Source organism: Podarcis muralis, chromosome 14, assembly GCF_964188315.1.
Source record: "Podarcis muralis chromosome 14, rPodMur119.hap1.1, whole genome shotgun sequence".
In the NCBI taxonomy this organism is placed as follows: domain Eukaryota; kingdom Metazoa; phylum Chordata; class Lepidosauria; order Squamata; family Lacertidae; genus Podarcis; species Podarcis muralis.
Window position 1 is genome coordinate 42,819,997 of NC_135668.1, and position 14,913 is coordinate 42,834,909.

The 14,913-nt window shown below is 46.0% G+C and overlaps 1 protein-coding gene across 2 annotated transcripts in view; it reads left to right on the plus strand.

The window, feature by feature from the left end:
• ADAP1 (ArfGAP with dual PH domains 1) overlaps positions 1-14,913 on the plus strand; it is a 71,068-nt gene that overhangs the window by 41,536 nt on the left and 14,619 nt on the right. The window contains exons 5-7 of one of the 2 annotated variants that reach the window (XM_028705353.2): positions 4,492-4,604; positions 7,584-7,730; positions 13,053-13,136. In XM_028705353.2, the coding sequence (XP_028561186.2) occupies positions 4,492-4,604; positions 7,584-7,730; positions 13,053-13,136 (344 nt within the window). The remainder of the gene's footprint in view (positions 1-4,491; positions 4,605-7,583; positions 7,731-13,052; positions 13,137-14,913) is intronic. The other variant, XM_077918547.1, reaches the window with a different exon arrangement.

Below are 14,913 nucleotides of genomic sequence, written 5' to 3' on the forward strand. Positions count from 1 at the left end.
GTACATGGGTTTTAAAATGATTCGCACACCTTCCCCACCTTCTTTGACCCCTTGTGTAGTTGTGTTGTATATGTGATAAAGGGTGAAGGTATCCTCCTTTGCTTGTCCCTCTGCTAGTTTGAGTTTGTTGGTTAGCTTTTCTATGAGGGTGGTTTCCCATACATTTTGGTCCCATACTCACTCCTTTTTTTGTTACACAAAAGAAAATCTTTAATATTATTATTAGTAGTAGTACAGTGGTACCTCGGGTTAAGAACTTAATTCATTCCGGAGGTCCGTACTTAACCTGAAACTGTTCTTAACCTGAAGCACCACTTTAGCTAATGGGGCCTCCTGCTGCTGCCGCGCCGCCAGAGCACGATTTCTGTTCTCATCCTGAAGCAAAGTTCTTAACCTGAAGCACTATTTCTCAGTTAGCAGAGTCTGTAACCTGAAGCGTATGTAATCTGAAGCGTATGTAACCCAAGGTACCACTGTATTATTATTATTATTATTATTACAGTCATACCTCATGTTATGTTTGCTTCATGTTATGTTTTTTCAGTTGCGTCCTGCAGCGACCCAGAAGTACCGGAAAGGGTTACTTCTGGGTTTCACCGCTTGCGTATGCGCAGACGCGCAAAATAACATCATACACATGCGCATAAGTGGCAAATTGCAACCCGTGTGCACGCGGATGCGCCGTTGCGGGTTGTGTTCCTTTCATGTTGCGAATGGGCCTCCGGTTTGCAACCAGAGGTACCACTGTATGATGATGATGATGATGATAATGATAATGATGATCACCCTTCCCATCAAAAGGAGTGGTTTTGATTTGGGACAACACCGCGACAAAGCACACAGCAGCATCTAGCAAATGCATTTTTGCACCTATTACTTGGAGAACTGCGCCACAAAATTGGAAGGAGGATGAATGTTTATTTTAAAAAAATGTGAACTGAATTGAATGTCTCCTCCACCCACTAATCCATATTTATGATGGCTTGCTTTTGAGAATCTGAGAAGAAAATGATTCTTTCTTCCTCCTCCTCCTCCTCCTCCTCCTCCTCCTCCTCCTCCTCCTCCTCCTCCTCCTTCTTCTTATGAAATGTCTCCTCCGGAATGAACATTCCCCAGCATTTGAGATCTATCACTCAAGCACTCTGCAGAATGACAGTGTTGGAAGGGAACCTCAAGGCTCATCCAGCCCACCCCCAGGCAATGCAGGAATCACAGCTAATATATGAAGCTAAAACAGGAAGTGACTCCTCCTTCCACACACGTCAGATACAAAACAGGTCATATTTTCTTGACTTTTGAGGGGCCCAAATTATTATCGGTGGCCTCCTTCTCACTTTACCTGCCAAGCCTCTGTGATTCGAGTGTGGAATACTGCTTAATTCCATGTTGCATCGTACATGATAGATCACAAGGAGGCTGATGAAGTTCTCCCTCGGGAAGGCTGACAGAAAACAGACAGGTACACAAGCGATGCCTGGAGGATATGGTTGATTAAACCATCAGGCTTGCTCAAGAGCTGACAGTCACGCTTCTTGAGCTTTGACAGTTTTGGAGTCTTTTAACAGTTCACTTCCTCGAATAACAAAACAGCTAGCAGTTTTTTCTCCTGGAAGTATTCAGCCGGGTTGCTCAACGAGCCTTTCACTGACGTATGCCATATTTTAAAGAGCCTGTTCTGATAAATGTCAGCGTGGTGTGGTGGGTAGAGGGTTGGACTCGGGTTCAAATCCCCACCCATGAAGCTCACTGAGTGACCTTGGGCCAGTCACAGAACCACAGAATCACAGAATTGTGGTGTTGGAAAGGACCACAAGGATCAACCCGTTGCTATGCATGAATCTTTTTGCCCAATGTGGGACTCGAACCCACAACTCTATTATCCCAGGTGCTCACACCCTCTCAGCCTTACTTACCCCACAAGGTTGTTGTGAGGGTAAAATTGGAGTGGCTGGGAGAACCAAATGAAGAGTGGGACCATCAAAATGTTGCTAAGGGCCTCATCTGCACTATGCATTTAAAGCAGGACTGCTCCACTTTAAGCAGCCATGGTCCCCCCCCCAAGAATCCTGAGAACTGTAGTTGTGTGTGCATGTGGGTGTGTGAGAGGAGAAGGTGTGTCACTGGCCTAAGATTAAGAGAGCCAGTGTCGTGTAGTGGTTAAGAGCAGTAGACTCATAATCTGGTGAAGCGGGTTCGCATCCCCTCTCCTCCACCTGCAGCTGCTGGGTGACCTTGGGCTAGTCACACTTCTCTGAAGTCTCTCAGCCTCACTCACCTCACAGAGTGTTTGTTGTGGGGGAGGAAGGGAAAGGAGAATGTTAGCTTTGAGACTCCTTCGGGTAGTGATAAAGCGGGATATCAAATCCAAACTCTTCTCTTCTTCTAAGATTTCCCAAGATGCTTCACGGGTGAAGCTGGATTTGAACCTGGGTCTTCCCAGTCTTAGTCCAGCACCCAAACCCAGGGCGGCCCAACTTTTCCTACCAAGTGGGCCGCAAGAGTACATCAACATGGAACCTGCGGGCCGCACACTACCTTGTTGAATGGGTGTGGGAGGGAGGCCAAAATTTCTCTCTCTCTCTCTCTCACACACACACACACACACACACACAGTGCTCATGCTGCTTTCCCAAAACCAGATAAGTGAGGTGCCAGGCTTTGGGAAGGCAGTGTGAGGCTCTGGCAAAGTCCTAGAGCCCTTCCACCACCTTCCCAAAGCTGGGGAAGTGCTAATTTTCTGAGCTGAGCTTTGCCGTTTTCTGCGAGAAAAACATGGAATGGAGTTGAGAGATGATCTAACTTGAGGAGAAAACAGCAAAGACCTGATGAAGAGAGCACAGCAGAGGTTATATTTTCTGAGAATCCTCCGGAAAAACAATCTCTCAAAGGACCTATTGATGGCATTTTACCATTGTACTGTGGAGCGTGTATTAACTTATGGTCTCTGTGTGTGGTGTGGGAGCTGCACGGTCAGGGAAAGAACAATGCTGTCCAGGGTTGTAAAGACTGCGGAGAGAATAATTGGGTGCACTCTTCCCACCTTGGATCAAATCTATGCTTCCAGGTGCCATAAGAAAGCTGCAGAGATAGCGCAGGATAGTGCGCACCCTGGAAATGATCTCTTTCAGCTTCTGCCTTCTGGAAGAAGGTACAGGGTTATAAAGACTAGGACTAGCTGCCTGAGAAACAGTTTCTACCCAAATGCGATTTTGGTTTTAAACGCAGTGTAAGGAGTCTCTATGGGAGTATATTGTATTTAAAAATGGGGTATCAGAGTTTTTAGGGGGATAACCAGGTTGGGATAGCTGCGATAGCAGGCTTGTTGGTTTTTGAATGTCTTATATCATTTTTTCAATTTTGTTGTTCTGTATAGGACAATGACAATAAAGATTATCGTATCGTATTGTATCGGAAGCTGCCTTATACAGAGTCAGTGCATTGGTCCACCTAGTAAAACTGGCTGGCAGCAGCTCTCCAGGATTACTGGCAGGGGTCTGGAGAAGCCAGGGATTGGATCTGGGACCTTGTGCAAGCAAAGCAGTTGCTCTTCTGTTGAGCTGCAGCTCTTTCCCAAAGCAAGCTATGGATAGTTCCCCCACCACCACCCTGATATTTACAAATGGAATGTGACAAGCTAAACTGTTAACATACTTATGAAAATGACCAGAATACAATTTGCTTAATGGCTTTGTTGCGGCAATTCCAGTTAAAGCCAGTGGAAGGAGTGAAAGCTTCATCCTGGATCTGTCTGCTGTTGCCTTGGCTACCTCTAAATGAAATTGCACAGATTCCTAAGACCCTAGTCCTGCGGTCTAAACCACTGAGCCTCTTGGGCTTGAGAATCAGAAGGTCAGTGGTTCGAATCTCCGCGACAGGGTGAGCTCCCATTGCTCTGTCCCAGTTCCTGCCAACCTAGCAGTTCGAAAGCACACCAGTGCAAGTAGATAAATAGATACCACTGCGGCAGGAAGGTAAACAGTGTTTCCGTGTGCTCTGGTTTCTGTCACGGTGTTCTGTTGTGCCAGAAGCGGTTTAGTCACGTTGGCCACATGACCCGGAAGGCTGTCTGTGGACAAACGCTGGCTCCCATGGCATGAAAGTGAGATGAGCACTGCAACCCCATAGTTACCTTTGACTGGACTTAACCTATGCATAATATCTTAAGTAGATTGCTGCTTCCTCCTAGGGATGCTCCTCTCAGGCTCTCCTTTTCCTGTTCTTATGTTTTCCTGTTCTTAAGTCTCCACATTTGCCCAGCAGCCAAGAGATCAGAGCAGCAAACGAGGATCTGACATCTAGCCAGAAGGAGACATTGTGGCAACCACCTCAGTGCCAAAAAAAGGCTAATAATAATAATAATTCGTTTATATGTCGCCTATCTGACTGGGTTGCCCCAGCCTCTCTGGGCGGCTTCCAACAAATTAAGTTTCAAAAAGTTGCCATGGGAAGACTATATTTCTCTGTTGTTGTTGTTGTTCTCTTCCTCCATAGGGTACCGGGAAGGATTTCTCTGGAAGAGGGGCCGTGACAACGGGCAGTTCTTGAGCAGGAAATTCGTGCTTACAGAACGGGAAGGTGCCCTGAAGTATTACAACAAAAATGACGTAAGATAACAGGGGTTGGTTCCAAGGGGCTGGTCCTTTTTTCAGTTTTGAATAGCTAGCAGGTCACGTAATGGGCTCCCTTTGCTTCTTCTTCTTTTTTTACAAATACAAAGTATAAATAAACACAAACTAGTAAAAACATATCTGTATAAGGAGATTCTCCAAATCTCGAGACTTCCCTTCATCCCCTCCATGGGGGTCTCAGTTTAAATATCTACAACTGCATCTTCATCCATACTCCAGTTTTTATATCAAACCATATTGTCCATAATAATTTTTTACACTACAAGTGAGTCAAAATTCTGCTCTTGTTTCCATCTGCTTACAATGGTCTCCTGCTATTATTTTTAATGAAAAAATGATTGGATTATACATTTTTATCATATTACAACGCATCAGATCATCAAACTCAACAAGATACATTTCCCCAGTCCGTCCGTCCCCCCGACTTCCCTCAACTTCCTCTTCTGGTCCTCCCCCCATAATAACTCCCCCTGCTTGCTTTCAAATATCTTCATATGGTATCTCTATATTAATTGCTTACAGTTGTCTCCTAATTAACTTATAATTCCCTCCCCCATTCTTTTATAAAGTTTTTATCCTCTTGGTTTCTGAGTTTTCCAGTCAGCTTTGCCATCTTGGCATAGTCCATCAGTTTGGTTTGCCACTCCTCTCTAGTAAGGACAAGGCTCCTGATGCTTATTTGCTACTTCATTTTTATCCCATATGTAGCACCATCGGGGGGCTGTGCCATTGTACGGAGCACGCCAAGGAAGGTCTCAGCCCCAAGGAACTTCCAATCTAAAACCCAACACGGGGAAGCAGCAGTGAAAGGCAGGGGGGAGGAACCTTCCTTGGACCGAGGGCCAGACCCCCACCTGGTCCACCTTCTGGGGTCCATGTGCTGGTGGTGGGAGGGGCGAGAGGCAAAAGTGTGCAGGGGAGGGGAACTTGTCACTGCAGGAAGAGGAGACACCCATGCCTCTTCACCAGCCTGACTCGTCTCTGCCTCTTGGCCCTGCTCCTCTCCTGCTCCTGCCTCTGATTCTGGACTGCTCTCTGCCACAAACTCTCCCAGCTCACTAAGCCCTGTCACCCCTTCTGACACCTCCTCCTCCCAGTCTGCTCCCTCTTCTCCCTCTGACCAATCATCATTGTTCCACCACCACTGCCCAGACTCTGAGTCTTCTTCCCTTGGGGGTTCCCCAGCTGGTTCCTCCCACCACTCCTCTATGCCCAACCAGTCTGTGACGCTTGTAGACTTCCTGGAAAAGCAGGGACAGATCCACAGCATGCATTGAAACACATCCAGCACACATTTGAAGCACACAGCTCCCCTCCAGGAATCCTGGAAACTGTATCTTACTGAGAATTGTATCTCTGTGAGGGTGAAACTACAGTTCCAATGATGCTGGGCTAGGTATGCCTTTGGTCTAATCCAGCAGGGTCTCCTACCTGGGCTTGGTCATGGGTGTAGTTGCACAGGCTGGGTGAGTCAAGTCTTGTTTCTGGCCCTTCCGACTTCCACATGGGTTTGCCCACAAGTTGGTTCTGCCCAAGGGCCTCCTGGAATCTGGAGTCATCATCACTACCAAGAATCAGAAGTCAACTTCTCCAAAAAGTCTGTTCTTAAGAAAGCCACATATTGGCCATGCCCTGGAAAATGGAGGAGCGGTTGCACCAGGGAAAGAGGGTTCCATAGGGTTCCATAGGGTTCCAGAGTTCCATAGTGGTGTTGCAAGCTGTTCTCTTTTCCCAGGAAGCCAGTTTTAGATACAATCACCTTTTCCGCCCTTTCTCCAGGGCATTTCCAGGCTGCACTATTGCACCCACCTACTTAGGAGTAAGCCCCATTGAAATCGGTGCTGTTTGCTTTCAAGAAGACATGATTTGGATTACTTTGTCAAAGGGGGTTTCCCAGTGAGTGTGCTAAGATGCTGCTGCTCTTTCTTTCATATGGGGCTGAAGCCGTCTTGACCCTTGGGGAAGTGAGAGTCCACGGCACTCCATCATGAACTATTGATATCTAACTGGGTGTGGGAGATGGGTGGATTCCCCCTCCCCCCGGCTATTTCAAAACACTGGTCATGGTGTTGATCTCATCCACCATAATAAAGGGAACTGTTCCGTGTAGATAGATAAATAAAACTTTATTCGCATTAGCCAATGGCCATAGCAACAGTAAAACATTACAGTATATGCAGAAAAGGAAATTTGATATAAAAGCACAATTTAAAGTCCAGTGTTGGTCAATCCATATTTCATTTAACTGATTGTTGGCCTAGCCTTACTTATTTGCATTTTTTAATTGACTTAGGCGTTTGAGCTGCTGCCCCAGGCTGCACTTGTGCCATACATCTAACACATACATCACTTCCCCCAAAGAACCCTGGGAACTGTAGCTAGTTAAAGGTGCTCGGAATTGTAATTCTGAGGGGTAAACTATAGTTCCCAGGATTCTTTAGGTGGAAGTCATATATTCTAAATGTATGCCGTGTATGCAACTGCAGACCAAATAACTGGGAAACTCCCAGGGGAAAGGACCATAGATCACTGATAAGTATTGTATGCGTTTTGCATGTAGAAGATTCAACTCGTGGCATCTCTGGTGAAGCAGAACAGAGTTTCAGGTTATATTGAGTGTTTTTCAATAGAATAATAGAATGCATTGCAGGGGGCTGGACTAGATGACCCTCAGAGTCCCTTCTAACTCCACAATTCTGTGATGTTATGTCTTTACCACTGTACATAATCCAGCTAATTTGGGGAGTGGACAGAGCACTTTTTTGCACATTTCTCTGGGGTGTATGTGTGTGGTCAGGCCCTTTGCCCTTCCTGGAGCTACTGGATCAAGGCTGCACTCTCAGTAAAAGTGCTCTTTTGTTTTGAACGCCTGTGTTTTGCAGAGCATGCTTGCTGCCTTCGCCTTGGCTTCTTATTGCTCTCGGTTTCCTTTCTCCCCCACCCCCCACCCCCCAGGCAAAAGAACCCAAAGCAATCATGAAGATTGAGCACCTGAATGCCACTTTCCAGCCTGCCAAAATCGGGAACCCACACGGGCTGCAAATCACGTACTTGAAAGACAACAGCACAAGGAACATCTTTGTTTACCATGAAGATGGCAAGGTGGGAGCTCTGAAGTAAGAAAGGAGGCTGCTGTAAGAGCCGCCTTGCACGTGTCATAAGGAAAGGGCAGTAGAGAGCACCCATGGGTGGGACTTGCGCATTCCCCATGTTTCTTGGTTTTTGTGCAAACAAAGAAACTACGGCATTTCTCCCAGCTTTGTACCATCTGGGGAGAAAAGAAATAATTATATTGTGATGGCAATGACAATTTCTTACCTGCTTTTCAATGACAAGGGTAAAGAGGTGGATCTTCAGCATATGATGACAATCTAGTCCCAGATGTACCTCTTTCGGACAAGAGTCCTGCATTGTAGGGGCTGCCACAGAGGAGGCCCTCCCTCTGGCTGCCATTCCCTGAATTTCTGAGGGTGCGGGACCTACCAAGAGGGCCATCCATTCTGTAGATCTTAAGACCTTGATATTGAATGGAGATCTGCTGGAGCTGTCCAGCACCTGACAGTGGAGATTAGGCAACAGACTGTAGGTTTCAAGAAAGTGGATGTAGAGGGCAGAAAAAGGTTTGAAATCTTCAGGACATTGGAGAGCTCCTAGGCAAGTTAGATGTTGCCTTGACAGGAGTTGTATGGCATGATGTGTGGAGGAACAAAGAAGCTGCTTTAATACCAGCTCAGACTGTTTGCCCATCTGCAGACAAAGCAGATGCTCTTCTGTTGAGTCATGGACCTTCCTTGCCATCATGTTGACTACCAGGAGCATCAAATATCGCTCAATGTGTTTTTGTGTCGCGCCTGTTCCTGTTGCAAGTGCAAAATACCAGATGCATTGTGAGACCGAAATATACATAGGAGGCTTAGTTTGGTCAGAATCGAGTAAACACTTCCAGAGTTAATGCTAAATACATTACTTCTGGCAAATGAGCCACCATAGCCGGTAGAGGGCAGTGAAGATTTGTTTCCAGGGCTTTCTGCTACCCATGTACTATCTGAAACACAAGGGGTGCATTGGTTGCCAGCTGTTAAATATATTGGCATTATTTTTAGCTCTCCTACCCCACTAATAACCCTGGACAGCTGCTGCCAGCCAGTGTAGACCGTACTGAACTAGATGGACCAATGGTCTGAGTTGGTATAAGGCAACCTCCTATGTCCCTTTGTGAGGCTGATGGGAGTTGGAGTTCAACAACATCTGGAAAGGGCCACAAGTCCCCCACCGCTGCCGTACAGTATCATTTAGTACTGCAGTATAATGGCTCTGGAGGAGGAGGAGGAGGAGAAGGAGGAGGAGGAGGAGGAGGAGAAGGAGGAGAAGGATTCTGCTCTGGGTTACCTGGAGTCAGGAGATGCCGCCTGATCACAAATGGTTTGAGATCCACCTCACCAGTCCTCAGTTCCTTTTGTTTTCTTCTTACAGTTTTCAGATGCAGATAGGTCGATAGATACTTGCACCAGCCATTGCAATGTGCATAAATGCAACTAAGCAGATCAGATTCCCATACTAAATTAGTGATACGGCTTAAAGCTCAGAGAGCATCACTGCGGCCCCTACTTTAGTGCCTGTCGCTAGGAATATGTTCGCTAGGAATAGTTAGTCCACGCTGTCACCAGCTTATCTTGATCTGCAAGGAGAAAAGTCGCATCGTCATCATCAGCTGAGTTCTCTGGGTGAGGTAATATTAATAAAGGTGATTAACTCCTTACGCAGATCTCTTTGCAAAGAGCTCCACAGCAGTGCCCAAAGCAATGTTCCAGCACCACCATCCCTGTGTGTGGACAGGTGCTGTTTGTTTTGAGACAGTTGCCCTTTCACTGACTTGCAGAAAATGTGCATATGCTGCTTTTATCGGGGTGGATGCAGATTTTTTCCACTATACAGTAATTTGAAGAGAGGTATCATAGTGAGGAAAGCTGTGACTGGTCCATCTGCTGTACAGCTGCTAACTATTGATGGGCAATGTCAAGGGCCCCTCCTGCTCTCCCTTCTTAAGGTCATAGAATCAGTGAATCATAGAATTCATTTTGAATCCTAGACTCCTAGACCTGTGGAGTTGGAAAAGGACCATGAGGATTATCCAACCCAACCCCCACAATGCAGGAATATGCAGCTGTCCCATACAGGGATTGAACCTGCAACCTTGGCATTGCCAGCACTGTGCTCTAACCAACTGAGCTATCCTTTTATTCAGGGCCGTCTTACCCATAGGCAGTAGGGTTGCAGGGCACCAGGCGCCGGGCTCTCAGGGGCGCCAGGCCGAGAGTCCAGGGCCCGAGAGTTGAGTCCGGGGAAGAGCCCGCCCGTTGGTTGGAGTGCCGCAATGGGCTCTTCTGTGCCGTGAGTTCGGGGGCAACCGAGCCAGTGAGACGCTGAGGTGGCCAGCCAGCTCTGCCCTCCTGCGTGCCTGGGATTGAGCAACGGGGGGGGGGGGCACCAGGCGGATCTTTGCACCCCGGCGCCACATATGCTTAAGACAGCCCTGCTTTTATTTACACTGAACTTGAACCAGACAGCGCTTCAAGGATGCCTTCAAACAGAGGGCTACCCTGTGTAAAGCGTTTTGGTTTTCTGGATTTGACACCTCCCAGTGACTTGCAAAGTGTGCCTTCTATGATCTGATGAGCTGCTTCTTCTTCTTCTTCTTCTTCTTCTTCTTCTTCTTCTTCTTCTTCTTCTTCTTCTTCTTCTTCTTCATAAACCTGTGGTCCAGTAAGGCAGAAGAAGCAAGCAAGGCAGTGTTAGGTTTCCCCATTTTTGCACCCCGTTTTTTGACAGGGCTGGCAAGTCTTGATCGGCTCTGATCCCTGCGAAAGCATACAAGGATGAACTTAATTTACTAGACCTTGGGGACACAGCCCTGCTGACCTGCCTCTGCCTCTGCCTGCCCTTTCTCTGTCATCAGGGCACCACTTTGTAGCCGAAGCACCCTCTGCAGGCTGTCTCCCAGCCTTGCAGCAAATCTCAGCAGCAAGCTCTGGCCAGCAGATTTCTTTAAATGTGCTGCATTGATAACATACTGTAAAAGGTTGTTGCTGTCATTACGCCTGTGGGCTTGCCTTCGAAATGAAATCCTCAAAGGTGGTGATCAAAAGGCTGTAGGTTTGCTAATACAGTCAAACCTTGATTCCCGAATGGCTTAGTTGCTGAACAAATCAGCTCCCAAACGCCGCAAACCCGCAAGTAAGTGTTCCGGTCTGCGAATGTTTTTTGAAAGCTGATCACCTGCGCAGCTTTCTGCTTGAGTGCAGGAAGCTCCTGCAGCCAATTGGAAGCCGCGCCTTGGTTTTCGGGAGTCGAATGCACTCCCAGAACGGATTAAGTTTGAGAAACAAGCTTCCACTGTTATATATATAAGATTTCTAATAATTATCATTTTATGTTATATGCATTCTCAGGGCCCCTGCAGACATCCTTTTTCATTGCCCATTCATGAGGATTTGTGCTCCTGAGGGAATGGGGGCAATGATACGTGTTCAGACATCTGAAGGCAGCCCTGTTTAGGGAACCTTTTAATGTTTGATGTATTGCAGTATTTTAATATTTTTTTGGAAGCCGCCCAGAGTGGCTGGGGTATTTATTATTATTATTATTATTATTATTATTATTATTATTATTATTATTATTATTATCATCATCATCATCATCATCATCATCATCCCCATTTTCAGTACTGTTTATGACTGTAAAGATTTTGCAGCAGACGTACCATTTTGTTTCCATTTGGTGCCTGTCCTGTAGCTCCCTGCTGAAATCCTGTAACTTTTCACATCGCAAATAATCCAGGGGTGTTGCTTTCGTTGCACTGTAGTTGTTGTTGTTTAGTCGTTTAGTCGTGTCTGACTCTTCGTGACCCCATGGACCAGAGCACGCCAGGCACTTCTGTCTTCCACTGCCTCCCGCAGTTTGGTCAGACTCATGTTTGTGGCCTCGAGAACACTGTCCAACCATCTCGTCCTCTGTTGTCGCCTTCTCCTTGTGCCCTCCATCTTTCCCAACATCAGGGTCTTTTCCAGGGAGTCTTCTCTTCTCATGAGGTGGCCAAAGTATTGGAGCCTCAGCTTCACGATCTGCCCTTCCAGTGAGCGCTCAGGGCTGATTTCCTTAAGAATGGATACGTTTGATCTTCTTGCAGTCCATGGGACTCTCAAGAGTCTCCTCCAGCACCATAATTCAAAAGCATCAATTCTTCGGTGATCAGCCTTCTTTATGGTCCAGCTTTCATTTCCATATAGTGCAAGCGTGACTCTCCAGAGCCCTATCTGGACTATAGTTCTTTGCAGTGGACTCTAGGAATTGTAGCTCTGTAAGGAAAATGAGGGTCTCCTCTAAGCACCCTTAACTAGCTACAGTTCCCAGGATTATTTGGGAGAAGCCATGGCTGTTTAAAGTGAAATGACTCTGCTTTAAATGGAAAGCACCCAGACTTTCCTTGACCAGAAGTACGGTGAGAAGTTCAAATGTGGGCAAAGGAGGGTGACTGAGATGATCAAGGGTCTGGAAACGGAGTGTTTTGAGGAACGGTTGAGGGAGTTGGGGAAGAGATGACTAAGAGGGGATATGATAGCCATCTTCAAATATCTGTCATGTGGAAGATGGAGCAAGCTTGTTTTCTCATACTCTGGAGGGTAAGCAGTGGATTCAAGTTACAAGAAAGGAGTTTTCGGCTAAACATTAGGAAGAACTTTGTGACGATAAGAGCTGCTTGACAGTGGAACAAATGACCTCAGAAAGTGCTGGGCTCTCTTTTTTTGGAGGTTTTTAAACAGAGGTTAGACAGCCATCTGTTGGGGGTTCCTTAGCTGTGATTCTTGCATTGTTGGGGGTTAGGCTAGGTGATCCTCAAGTCCCCTTCGAACTCCACAATTCTATGATGGGATTGGACTCTGTTATGACTAGAGTTTTGTTTTTAATATCTGTTTTTATTACACGCACACCCCGTTTGTATTTTTATGTGTTGCTTAGAGATTTTAAAGGTTTAGAAATTATTTTGAAACGTATGTATTAGTAATAGATAAAATACACGAGGCAGCTTACAAAAATAACAGTGAAATGCAAAACGATTAACCTCCCTTCCCCCAAAAAGAAGTCTAACGCAAGCAATGAGTTGCCATGGAATAGGCGATTCCTAAGTTTATTAAGGACTGAGTCCCAGCAAACACAGTGGGACTTTGAAGGAAGCGCGCGTAAGAACCGTGGCGAAGACCAGAATGCTACAAAAGCCCGCAGAAGTAACCACCAGCAAATTTAAATTGCATTTGAATTCAGATCAAATCAGAGTTGACCTGAGGCTGGTGCAACATCTATGGACGTGCCCTATTGCTATGCCTTCTGCCTCTTTCCCCTCAAATGCTGTTTTCTTCCTCCTCCCAGGAAATGGTGGACTGGTTCAACGCCATTCGCGCCGCTCGATTCCATTACTTACAAGTGGCATTCCCTGGAGCGAGCGACCTTGATGTGAGTTCCTCATTCTCTCTCACCTTTTCTCTTTCTTTCTTCATTGCTTGATGTGTTGCTGTCAGTGCCTGGGGAGAGTCCCCTAAATCTCTTCTGGGGTTTTTCTCCCCATCCCTGTAGAGCTGATTTGCATAACCGGAAGTCCTTGTGGCCGAGAAATCTATTTTGTTGAAAATTTCCCTATATTGCAGAAACAACAGAAGGAAATGGTCTCGCTGGCAGGATTTAAATAAACATTTGCAATTTTATTTACAGAGAACAAGAAGTACAACAATGTGATAACATAATAGTGTAATAATAATAATAATAAAAAATTATTTATACCCCGGCCAAGACTGGGCTCGGGGCGGCTAACACTGAACAGAAATACAGAATAGAAATACCGAATAGAAATACAGTTAAAAACATTAAAAACAAAACAAAACAAACAGTTGATTAAAATATAAGTTAGAATACAGTTTAAAATGGAATTTAAAATGCAGCCTCGTTTTAGTGGTAGCCTATAGATCAAAGCCATAAGGGGAGAAAACGTGAAATATTCACCAGGGCCAACTATCCACGCTGGTCCTACATGGGCCAGCAAAAAGAGCCGAGGGAAAATTTATATACAAAATCTCATATAAGGGGAGCCATCAAAAAAATAAATAAATGAGGGGGGATGTATCATCTGACGTAATAAACCAGAAATGGTAGTTGAGGGAAGTCAACAGGGGGTGGGGGGTTGGAAAATGTATGTTTAGCAATGATATTGGAGACTTGTTTTGAGAAAAGAAAATTAATAAAAATTATTTTTTTAAAAAAGAATAATATTTCCCTACAGGCTGCCTGGTATCCTGCCTGAAAAACCAAACAGCCCCTGCCAATCAGTGTAGACAATACTGAACTAGATGCTCTGACTCCCCCTGTTCCTAGGTGTTTCTAGTTGAGTGGTCAGGAAGGGACCATTACGTTTCCGAGCACAATTCAAAGTGTTGGTGCTGACCTTTAAAGCCCTAAGTGGCCTTGGCCCAGTATACCTGAAGGAGCGTCTCCACCCCCATCATCCAGCCCGGACACTGAGGTCCAGCTCCGAGGGCCTTCTGGCGGTTCCCTCGCTGCAAGAAGTGAGGTTACAGGGAACCAGACAGAGTGCCTTCTTGGTAGTTGTGACCGTCCTGTGGAATGCCCTCCCATCAGATGTCAAGGAGATGAGTAATTATATAACATTTAGGAAACATCTGAAGGCAGCCCTGTTTAGGGAAGCTTTTTAAGGTTCAATGTTTTGCTGTGTTTTTATATATGCTGGAAGCAGCCCAGAATGTCCAGATAGGTAGGGTACAAATAAATTATTATTATTATTAGCAGGACTGAATCTCCCAGTCTTTGGAGACGGCAGCCAGAGATGGCTTTTAATCATGCAACTGCACTGCTTAAGTAGTGGGAGAAAAAATGGCATTGTCTTCTCTCTTGCCCTTGGCCAAAAGAAATGGCTGATCAGCATTTCGGCTTGGCTGAATGTACTCCTTTGGATTATAAAATCATTGCAGTACATTTTGTGCTGATGGGGGTCCTTTGGAGCGACTTGTTCTTCCTCCCGCTCTGAGGTTGTGTTTGTAGCAGAAATCAGGCCCTGTCGTGGATCCCCATAAGTATTTCAACATGATACAGTCCTAGCTTATTCACCCCAATGGCCCAGACAGCTGCAGCCTGGATGGCTTGCTGTTTGCACATGTCTGTGATCAGCTGGTTAGAGCATGGTGCTGAGAATGCCCAGGTTGCAAGTTCAATCCCTGTATGG